The sequence below is a fragment of the Pteropus vampyrus genome, unplaced genomic scaffold (genome assembly GCF_000151845.1).
Source record: "Pteropus vampyrus isolate Shadow unplaced genomic scaffold, Pvam_2.0 Scaffold145, whole genome shotgun sequence".
Taxonomy (NCBI): domain Eukaryota; kingdom Metazoa; phylum Chordata; class Mammalia; order Chiroptera; family Pteropodidae; genus Pteropus; species Pteropus vampyrus.
In genome coordinates, this window is record NW_011888926.1 from 498,635 (window position 1) to 509,897 (window position 11,263).

At 61.7% G+C, this 11,263-nt stretch overlaps 1 protein-coding gene across 1 annotated transcript in view; it reads left to right on the forward strand.

The window, feature by feature from the left end:
* SCUBE1 (signal peptide, CUB domain and EGF like domain containing 1) overlaps nucleotides 1–11,263 on the forward strand; it is a 126,495-nt gene that overhangs the window by 88,753 nt on the left and 26,479 nt on the right. The window contains exons 7-8 of the mRNA XM_023535896.1: nucleotides 4,183–4,299; nucleotides 10,509–10,631. Of these exons, the coding sequence (XP_023391664.1) occupies nucleotides 4,183–4,299; nucleotides 10,509–10,631 (240 nt within the window). The remainder of the gene's footprint in view (nucleotides 1–4,182; nucleotides 4,300–10,508; nucleotides 10,632–11,263) is intronic.

The following is an 11,263-nucleotide window of genomic DNA, read 5'->3' on the forward strand; positions in this document are numbered from 1 at the left end:
AACACATTTGGGGTTTTCCTGCCTGCTGCAGGGGGGTTTGCTCCTGGGCCCACTCTAGACCTCAACGTATGCCCAGCCTCCTTGCCTTGCTAGCCCCGCCCTGTGGGAGAGCCTTCTCCCCGCTCGGTGGGTGAGGAGGTCAGGCACCCTGGGCGCACGTCTCCACCTCCTCGGGCCCCACTCTGCTGCTGCCTCGCCGCGAGCCACCCCTCAGGGTTCCTGTCATGGGCCTGGCTCTCTGGCCCAGTCTGGCTCACTCATCAGCCTGGAGCCTCACAGTCTTGGGTCCAGACACCACTCCTCCCAACAGCTGTGTGGTCCGGGACCTGAGACCCGCCTCACGGGCATGTGACGGGTGCGCTGGCCCGGGGCCCCGCCCTAGGAAAGCCCACGCGTGGTTGAACGCTCTGCTGTCTATCTTGAAATTCTTAATTTTTGAACAAGGGACTTTCATTTTTATTTCACACTGGGTCCCACAGATTATGTCACTGATCCTGCCTGGACAAGTTACTTGGCTTTTCTGAGCCTCAGTTTCCCTGTCTGTGAAAGGGTCCCCTTCTGGGGCTGCTGTGAGCCCGTGGGCGCTAGTGCATGAGAAGGTGCTTTGTCAACTGTGGAGGGCTGTGCCCTGGTTGGTGGTTGCCCTTGCTTCCCCAGGTGGAGAGGGGAGACTTTACAAAGGGCTGGTGGCTCTCATGGGGACGCGGCTTCAGGGAGAGCCTAGAGGGCTGGCTCCCAGGGAGGGCCCAGGAGGATGTTTTCAGGTCTATGGGACAGCGCTCCAGAGGGTGGCAGCTGGACTGCGCCTCCATTCCTAGTGTGTGCATCTAGGTAGGGGCTGCCCACAGAACCACACCCACCCTTAGCCCTGGGAGGGGGTGGAAGCTAGGACGAACCCCCTCCCCTGACCCCTCCCAAGCCAGAGATGCCAGTGCCGCAGTCCCGGCTCACATCTGCTGCTTGCATTTGTCAAGGAAGAGGACAGGATGCCTGGTTTCTGAATCAGAGGCAGCAGTGACCTAATGCCAGGCCTGGGGGGCCTCTTGTCTTGGAGAACAAACGAGGGGGTGAGGCTGCTCTGCGAGGCACTCAGAGATGGGGGTCGGGGTACAGGCGCGGGCCGATTGCCATGCAAGGCGAGGATCCTTCTTAGCAGCACCCAAGAAGTCTCTACTTCGAAACCGCCATAGACAAGGCCCTTGGCCCCACCCAGGCCACCCTGTCCTGTAGCTGTAGACTTGAGTCCAGTGTCTGTTCACCTGAGAGCGATACAGCTAAGGTGGGCATGGCAGAAACGACCAACCCTGTGCTGTAGGGGTCCTGGGGGCCCAGGCAGATGCAGCAGCCTGCCCAGGGTCCCCACGAGGGTGACCTTGAGGACCGATTGGTTGCTGCTTGCTCATTCCGCTCTCCTTTCCCAGCACAGGGCCTGGCAGGGAAGGCCCGCCCTGAGTGTTGGCTCTCAGCGCTGCTACACCAGCTTGAGGCCACTGGCTCCCCAGAGCAAAGCCTCTGTCTGGAGGAGGAGGGCCCACTGAGAGGCCGGGAAGGCCATATAGGAAGACACTGGTGACCCGGCTTAGAAGGGCAGCAGTAAGAGCAGGGGCCGGAATCAGATGTCAAGGAAGTAGCCAGACCAGGCCCTGGGCCCCAGGTGACGGGGGAGGGCACCTCCTAGGATGAGGCCTGGGGGTGAAGACGGGGCACTGGACGAGGCACCGCGGGGCGGGTGGCAGGGGCAGCGGACCGTCCAGTGCATGCTGGGCTGTGCAGCCCCGGGGCCAAGGAGGGCTGGAGCCGGATATGTGAGGCTGTCCCGTGGGCTGGAGCTAGAGTGGCGAGTCCTACCAGCCACTTACTGGCCACACAGCTCTGGGCAGATTCCTCTGGGCTGCTCCTCACCAGGGGGGCGGGGGTCACAGAAGCCATCTCACAGATCTGCCATGAGTGTGGGGACGAAGGCCTGGAAAGCTGAGGCAGGCCGGGTGCAGGCGACCCCCCAGTAATGAGCTAAGGGATGGGGTTGTCAGCCCCCAGGGGCCCACAGCCCCTCTCTTAAAACCTGAAGTCTAGGCGCCCACCGTTGTCTGGGGCAGGAGAGGCCTGCGCCGTGGGCCCAGAAAGGGGGCGTCCAGACGTGACCTCAGCCCCCTCTCAGCCTCCATCCACCCAGTGGGCAGGTGGCCAGCAGGTCCGAGACCCTTGGAGCCTGTCTGGCCAGGCCCATGTCCCAGGATCACAGCCCCCAGTGCCCACGCCACACCCACCCCCACCACCGTGGCGAGGCCCATTGGTCATCCTGCTGAAACGGCACCTACAGATGTACGTTAGCTCCTCGATGTGGGGCGGGAGATGAGTTTTCCCCCTCGGCTTGTAGCCCCAGGAGAGCTAATATTTGTTAAGCAAGTATGACGGGTCAGGACCTGGGCCAGGTGCTGGTGAGTGGACAGTATATTTGATCGTGTCCGCCCTAGAAGAGAAGGCTTGTCATCCTCATCTGCCAGGTGTGGGAGCTGAGGTCCAGCCCCAAGGGGTGACCTACCTGGGTCACTCAGTGACAGAGCTGGGATTTACCCTTGGCCTGCCCAGCGCCACTGCCCAAGTAGTCGGTCCAGTGGCAAGACGAGAGGGCGTGAGCGGGCCGTGTGCCGGTCAGAACTTGGCCCATGCCAACGCAGAGGCCAACCTGCATGAGTACAGGGAGAGGACTTTTTCCTGTGTCTGGGGAGGCGGTCTTTGAGATGGGCCTTGACACATGAGCAGGCAGAAGGCCTTCAAGCCACCAGGCCAGCACACGAGGGCGGGGAGGCTCACAGAAGCCGCCACACACAGCTGAAAGGCCAAGGCTTGCGGAGACGCACCGGAAGACAGGCCAGGAGGAGGCGGGGGCAGGGAGACTCTTACAGCAATAGTCGCATCTCCTGTCATGGCGAAGACGTTAGTCTCAGCAGTTGGTCACCTGCATCAGGCAGCCCCCGGTTCAGTACACCAGCACAGCCACCCCAGGAATCAGAGATTCACCTCACACGCGCACAGGGCAAGAGCTTTCCTCCCCTCCCAGCCCTGCCCACCTCTCACAAGTCCAAGTTCAAAGGGAAGCCACCATGATTGTGGTCTAAGTAGCAGCAGGGACTCCTGGCAGCTGGGGGTATGTATGCATTCAGTCGTCACTCCTTCGTTCATCCTCAGACTCCTCCCAGAGAGAACGGAAGGCGGCTTGCCGCAACCAGACACCACAGAGGGACAGACGGTTATCCGGGGAACCTTAAGGAAAAGGCCGTCCAGGGCCAGACTCTCAGGAGAGCTGGGTAGGCAGGCAGGGGGCCTCAGGTTATAGAAGAGCAGGGCCCATGGGCTCATGGAGAAGAGGGAGCCCACGCAGGTGCAGGTCCCACGAGGCCAAAGCTCACCAGGCACTCGAAGAAACCCAGATCGAAAGGCTCAGAGGTCCAGGACCTGGGCTCCTCCGTGTGCAGGCCACCTGCACCCTGGTGACCCGGTTCTGCCAGCCCCTTCTGCAGGCCTGGGGAGGATCACTCTCACCACACGACAGGTTCAGTGACCTCAGTTCTGCCCCAGCCACTTCAGCCCCTTTGATTTTGCAAAAGAGGGGGGGAAAAAGGCCCTAGACAAGCTTCAAGTGGACAAAAACCAGATGCCTTTGGCGTATCATTCAGTAAGAACAGATGTTGGGCTGAGAGCCTCATCGAGGTGATGGATGGTGTGCGGGCTCCGAGGACCTCCCCTACGGCTAGGGCCACAGGCCATTCAGTGCTCAGATGAGTTCAGGAGCCTCAGAGAGTGCCCGTCTGAGTTTGGAGTGTGAGGCCGGGCAGGGCAGAGGTTTGGGAATCTGGCCTGGGCGATTAAGTACCAGCCAGGCGGATCTCAGCACTGGCCCTAGTGGTGGTAGTGACCCTGTCGACAGTAATTTCTACATAAGCAGAGCCCGCTGCAGTTTGCAAATAGTTCTCCCGTCCACCATGAGCATCATGGGTGTTTAGCAGCAACCCCAAGGGGCCAGAGTCCTCTCATTTTACAGATGGGGAGCGTGAGGCTCAGAGAACCCACAGAGCCAGAACTTGAACTCAGGCTTCCTGTCTCAGGAGGTGCCCCGTGGGTAGGGACGGGGGTGGCCTCTGTCTGAGGAAACTGAGCATGTCTGTCTCTTTCCCTCCCCAGAGACGTGTGCAGTAAATAATGGAGGCTGTGACCAGACGTGCAAGGACACGGCCACCGGAGTGCGATGCAGCTGCCCGGTTGGCTTCACGCTGCAGCCCGACGGGAAGACATGCAAAGGTCAGCACGGAGCCGCATGGGCACGTGTCCACCTCCATGCGCCCGGCCCACCGCGGAGCAGGCAGAGCAGGGGCTGCACGGCGGGCGGGTGCGGGGCCACGCATGCCTGCAGGGCCAGCAAGCTCAGCGGTCGCCTGCATTTCTGTGGGAGCGGCCGAGAGCGGGGTCAGCACCAGCGGCCCCCACGGGGGGAGAATATCGGTCCCGCCGCATATCTGTAGGCTCCTGGGCAAAAAAAAAGGGGGGTTCTCATATCGAAGAATTTGGCAGCACATTGGGTGCCTTGACTGCGGGCCCCCCGAGGCCTCAGTGACTCGTGTGGCTTCCCGAGGAGGTGGGACGTGGCATGTTTCCTCACCCCCACCTTAGCTGTGACAGCGTGACTCAGGGCGGCTCTAACCAGAATGGGACTGTCTAGTGGTCTCCGGCGGAAAAATGAGGAGTGAAGTTATGGGGGGATCTCAGATGCAGAAGGACCGGAGATACAGGAGGAGCTCTGTTCGCAGTTAGAAAGTGAGGAGCTGGAGGGGCTGAGGATCCTTGCACTTGAAGTGTGGGAACAGCCGCCTGCCGCTGGCAGGTGACAGGAGGTGGAGCTTCCTCTTCCCACCTGTGCCCTGATGCCCCACAGGGCTCCCAAATGCCTCCCGGGGTGTTCGGTGGGGCGCAGCTCCCTGGACTCATGGTCCCGGGCAGCGAGAGCTGGCTGAGCTCTAGAACCTGAAGGGCCAACCCTGCAGAGTTGGGGGACCAGAGACCCCCTAAGGAGTGATGTGCAGCCCCCCAGGCTCCTCCACAGCCCGGCTCACTCAGGCCAGCTCTCCCCACCACCATGCCGGGAAGCAGGGCAGGGCTGAAGCGCAGCCTGGGAGGGGAGAGGAACTCGAACTTCCAAAGTCCTGTGAGTGAAAATATTCACAGTGGAGGCTTAGGGTAATTTAAATAGTCTTAGGTGGGCTTTTTTTAAGCCTGTAAAAATAATGTAGGACCTCCTTCCTGGCCACTTTGCCGGGAAGAACCTAGTAATTATTGACAGAAATAACAGTTCTTCTGCTTGTTTATTTGAAAATAAAGCCCTTCTGTAGCCCCCGCTCAGCCCATTCAGAGCCAAGTACATTCCTAGCGGGCAGGTGGGCAGGCGAGTGGTGTCTGAGGCCTCGCCACATGAACTCGATGCCAGGAAGACAGCCAAGGGTGCACCACAGTCACGGCCATCCTCACAGCCCAGCAGCGTCACAGCAGGCCTGGCCGTTTGCCCTTGGAGCCCGTACAGGAGAGGGTGGGATCAGGCCACTCTGCCCCCGCTCCAAGGTGCAGCAGTGACCTGAGGACCAGAGGGTACGGCTCGGTTCCTGAGGGGAGGCCAGGGGTTCACTGGGAGCCAACCTGTCTGGGCCAGAAAGTGGCCCCAGCTAAGGACCCAAGAGGAGCACCAGAGAGGTGGCTCTGACTGCTGGCCCCAGGGGCATCTGTCTCCACCCCACCTCGCGTCTACAGGAGGTGCTGAGGGGAGCTGTCCGTGCAGCCCCAGGCCCATCAGTCCAAGGCCCCCACCGCATTTCCGGTGGCTCCTCTCGAGACAGTTGGGGCCTTTTCCGGAGCTTTGCCTGCTCGGCCCTTTACCCTGAGACAGACCCCACTGCCTGCAGTCCAGAAGTCCCCTCGCTCACTCCCACTCCAGATGGGTTTCTGGGCTCCTCCCGTGTGTGGGTGCTGGGGATTCGGGTGAACGAAACAATCCCTGTTTCTGGGGATCTTCTATCGAGCGTAGAAGACAGATTTTCATTTTTTTAAATCACTGGGGTAAACGTGTGTCACAGACTGCTTGGCGCCAGACGGAGAAGGACAGCATGGCAGGAGAGCGGGGCGCAGGCCTGGCCTGGGCACAGGGGAGAGGGCTTGATCAAGGCGGCCCTTCCAGCAGCACGTGACGGCCGCGCAGAGGCCCGGGGTTCAGGGACCCAAAGGCGGCCCGTGTGCCGAGACACTGGGCCCGATGGCGCTGGGCCTGTGGGCCCGGGAAGGGGTTGGCCTTTCATTTTCCAGCCTCGGTGAGGCTCCAGAAGCTCCTGGGCAGGAGCGGCACAGACGCAGGTGTTCGTCTGAGCCGATCCCCGGTTGCCGCTCGGACGGGGGTCTCTGGGCAGGGTCCGGAAGAGCAGTGGCGCAGCGGCTGCCATCACCCAGGCTCGTGATGACACTGGCTTGGGCCGGGGTGGCAGTGGAGGCGAAGAAGGGCGGTGTCGTCATGACATTAGGGTTTAAGGACCCGGGGAGGGGCCAGGCTGGTCTGACACTGTGCGATACGAACATCATAACATCTCCAAACCGGAACCCTTCGACCAAATGCGGGCCTCCAAACCCCAGGGTCCGGTGTCTCAGGGCCCGAGTTCCCTGGGCCGGGCTCCCCTGCACCAAGGGGGGTCACATGGGCACGTGGAGGCGGGCGCGGGAAAGTGGGGCTGTCTGGAGGATTTGCCCCAAACCCTCACTTTCTTTCAGGAGTGGGGACAGTGCAGAGGTCCCATCTCAAGGCTCCCTGTTTGGTGCTGCACCCACTTGATACTGGGAGGAGGGCACCCGCTGTGGGCCCGTCTGAGAGGAGGGAGGTCTGGGGCCTTGACTCCCTGAGCTGGAGCCCGGGTTTCCTCAGGCGCACCAGCCACTCCTCCCCGCACCTTCCAGAACGGTCTGGGAGACCCCCACCCATAGCCTGTTTCCTCTTCTCCCTCACCTGCCTTCTGCCAGGCCAGCCCAGCCCAACAGCTTGCCCTCCCCACTAGGCGCATTCGCCCAGGCCCTCCTTCCGCTCCCACGCATGGCCCGTGGGCTGCTAGGCTGTGCCCCTCCCTGCCCCATGCACTGTTGCTAGAACGCGGACTGATGCATTTTAATGTTCCGTGCAGTGGCCCAAGACCCCGCCCTTCCCTCAGCCGCCCTAACTCATCCGTTCACTCACTCGCATATCCATCAATTCAGTGATCAGTCCTGGGCAGCCACTCTGCGCAGGCCTCATGCCGGGCCCTGGGGCGGCAGACAGGACCCAGCTATCCCCGTCTGTCCCTGAGGCCCTCTCATCGCCCTGAGGGCAGGTCCAGTGCAAGGGAGAGCAGCCTATTCTGGAGAGGATGTCAGGGCAGGCCTCCAGAGGGGCTCTTGTTCCCGGGCCGGCTGGAGTGGAGGCCGCGCCCGGGGAGGCGGCCGTAGTCTGGGCCACCACGGCAGGAGCCCAGCGTGCAGGAAGAGGAGGCAAGGCGGCAGGGCCCAGGCTGCAAAGGGGGGGCCGCGAGCCTTTGCAAAAGGGGCTGGGCCTTTACTCTGGGACAGCGGGAGGCCACGTGTGAAGACTTGTGAACAGGTAGGGGACTTCTGGCTGCCTGGTGAAGGGTGGGTGGGAGCACAGTGGAAAAGGCGGGGAGTCTTAGAGGGGCAGGAAGTGCAAAGAGGAGCTGCACCCCCGCGATGACTGCATCAGACTGAAGGTCGAGGGGCTGTGTGAGCCCAGCACACCGTCCTACATCCTGGGCCGGAGCTGGTTGGTGGCTGCTTCCCCCTCTGCCCCACAGGCGGCCCGCTCCACCAGCCTGGGCCTCCAGCAAACATGCCTCCCGCCGCCTGTCTGGTTGCTATGACAGCCCCTTCGCTAACAGGCCCAGATGGGGAAGGGATGGGATCGGGGGTTCCGGAAGGCCTGAGGCCTTCCTGAGGAGGCAAGCCCATCTGCATACGGTCTTGCCAGTGATGCCGTGAGGGGCGCCTGTCAGCAGCCCGGTTTGCAGACAGCGGACCAGAGGCTCAGAGAGGTGCCTTCCCCGCCAGGATCACACAGCCGGCTGGGGCAGAACTGAGACTGGCCTCTGCCCTCCTGCCAGAGGCTTCTAGCCTGAAATTCCCTTATCTCCCATAATCCCCAGGGGAGGGGACAGTGGAGATGCAGGGACTGTCCCTGGACAGACTCTCACTGGACGTCACGTCTGCTTTCTCCGGAGGCCACAGGGCCAGCGTGGTGCGCTGGAGAAGGGCCCTCTAGGGACGGCTGGAGCTAGGCTCAAACCTGCTCCCACGTGCAGCCGTGCCCTCCTCTGGGAATGGGAGATCCGGGCCCCCTGCTGTTTGGAAGACCACACGAGACCTTGCTGGAACGTGCTTGGCCTGGTCACCACGGTCACCAGGACGAGGCGGTGCCCAGAGGCGCAGTGACCGCCCTGGGGCCCTACCGCTTACCCTGGGCGTGGGCGCACCCTCAGGTGGCTCTGCTCCCGGAACTTGGGCTTCAGAACGTGCAGAGTTCCCAGAGCTGAGAAGCCATTGATTTGAGTCATCGTTTAGTATGGACACGCAGAGCACCTACTGTATTCAGAGGGACAAAGTTCCCTAGCCGATGGTGGTGGCAGAGCCAGGGGCTAGAGTCGGGGCTGGTGAACTGAACGCCCCCCAGCTGCCTCCCTCAGATCCCCCTCCCTTCCCACCCTCCTTGTGCCAGAATCACCTGAACATGCAGACAGAACAAGTCTTTGGGGTGTAGGTGCTTCTGGGAGGTCAGCCAAGGGCATACCCACTGGGCGTCCTGTGTTCCCCAGTCCCCCCGGGGCCTTTGGGGTCTGCCCCTGCCAGACTCCTGTGCTGTTCACTCCCAGAGGCCCCGGAATTGCCTGCAAGGGGTCTCGGCCTCGCTCTTTAAACCACCCCGCTCTCCTCATGAACTTGACCACAGACCTGGCTTTCGTTGTTTGTTGGGATGATCCGTGGGAACGCTGCTTTAGGACTTTCAGCAGGTGTCAAGTTCAGCCTGTTTGGTTTGCAGAAAGAAGCTAGGGCAGCATCTGAGGGGCTCAGCCCGAGACCGGAGTCACTGAGAGAGGACCAGGCTCCTCCGTGGGGCTGGCTGACCTTTCTCACAGAGAGGTACTTGGTGCACGGGACAGGGGCGCCTGGACCCTCACGCTCAGGCCAGGCCCAACGGGCTCTGGCACCGGAGTTGGCAGCTCGGCTGGCATGTGGCCAGAGGCCAGGGTGGAGAAGTGCTTTCCGCAATCCTTGCTGGGTGGGCCTCTTCCGTCGCTTCCTTGTCAACCCCTCAAATCAGAGTGAGAGCCCCATCCTGAAAGTCATCTCTTACTTCTGTTACTAATTGCTGGGTCATGTCTGGAGGAGGGGTGACCAGCATGGGGAGCCTGGAGATTGGGGCCTAAGAGGAAATCTGTAGTAAGAAGAGGCATCTCAGGGACAGGATCTCTGATGACAGCCTGCCAGCCTGGCCTGGGCCAAGAGCAAAGCCCAGAGCAGGGCCAGGGGGTGGGAGGGGCTCATAAGGGTCGGGGAGGAGTTCGGGTTGCATCAACCAACAGGTCACGCTGTGAGGGCAAAAGCTGCCGTTACTGCCATTGCTGGAGGTGTGCTGGCAGACGCCGACTGTCTGTGACCCTCGGAAGGGACCCACTAATGACATGGGATCCGGCCAGGTGACCTTCAGAGTACCACCGCAATTCGTTAAATGCTGAGTGAAGAGGCGGCTCAAACCAGCAGGCGGGAGTTGGGGTGGGGTAGCAGGAAGAACCAGGCTGGGAGGCCAGGCTCGCGAACACCCCGCTTCCCGCTACCGGCTGCTGCATCTGCAAGCAGATGGAAGGTTACCTACCCCTCTGAGCCTCAGTCTCCCCATCGGTAAACAGGGGCCGTAAACCAAATTTGAAGAGTTGGTTGAGCACCGACTAAGCACCAGCTCCCCGGGAAGTGTTCTTCCATGGAAGTGTGCTTCTGATGCTTGTCTGCAAGACCGAGTCAAGGCTTGTGGGGTCCAGCAGCTGGCTCAAGGTCACAGCCATTGGGAAGCAGCCTGCCTGGCCCGGCCTCGCTGCCCTCCCGGCCGCTGCCCTGAATGTGCTGAAGAAAGGACGTGGTGGACGCCTTCGTCCCCGTCGTCTTCCCTGTCACAGCAGACCTCGTTCCTGTCACAGCAGACCTCGTTCCTCTCCCTTCTGTGCTGTGAATGCCAGGCTCGCTGAGTCCCCGGGGGGAAGTGACATAACCCATCCTCCTGATCCCACCGCTGTGAGCCACGCCCCCACCCCCGGGCTCAGTTGGGGGACCTGAGCTCAGCCCTGGGCAGTGAGAGGCAGGCAAGTCAGGGAAGGGCAGGTGCTGGGCCGTGGTCCCCACGTTGCGGCCCAAGCCCATTCTCCTCGCCCCCTCCCGCTTGGCTCCCACAGACATCAACGAGTGCCTGGTCAACAACGCAGGCTGTGACCACTTCTGCCGCAACACCGTGGGCAGCTTCGAGTGCGGCTGCCGCAAGGGCTACAAGCTGCTGACCGATGAGCGGACGTGCCAAGGTGAGCCTTCTCTGTGCCCCGGACAGCCCTCAGGCCCGGGTCCTCCCTGTCCTCATTGGGTCCTGGTAGGATGAGGCTCTGGGGAACACAGGACACCCAGGGGACTTTTACAGGCTCTTAGGAGAGGAGGTGAGCGTGGGGGCGGGGTCTGTCCACCTGCCAGGCTGGGCCTGAGGGAACGGGTCAGTTTGGGGGTTATTAGCATGTGCTCCTGCCCTCCCTGTCTTCTTTGTCCTTTATGACTTTAGGGGCCCTCAGAAGCCATTCAGTCCAACCTGTCCCTTTTATGGATGGGAAACTGAGGCCCAGGGAGGGATCAGCAGATATCCCAAGTGGCATAGCCAGTGGTGGCAGAGCGCATCATCCCTGTCCCGCCCCCCCCACCCCTCCCATCCCCGCCGCCTTCAGCGGCTTTGGAGGTAAAATGCTGCCACCTGGTGGAAGGAGCCACACATTGCAGGTGCTCTCCAACAGCCCTTCCTTAGGGTCCCGGGGCGCCTGCTAGGAGCAGGGGTGATGGGAGGACGTCTGGGCAGAAGCCAAATGTCAGAGCCCCGGACAAGTCCGGCAGACATCCAGGATGCAGCGGTCACCCACAGGATGGGCAGTGGAGAGAGTGGTCAGGAAAGACC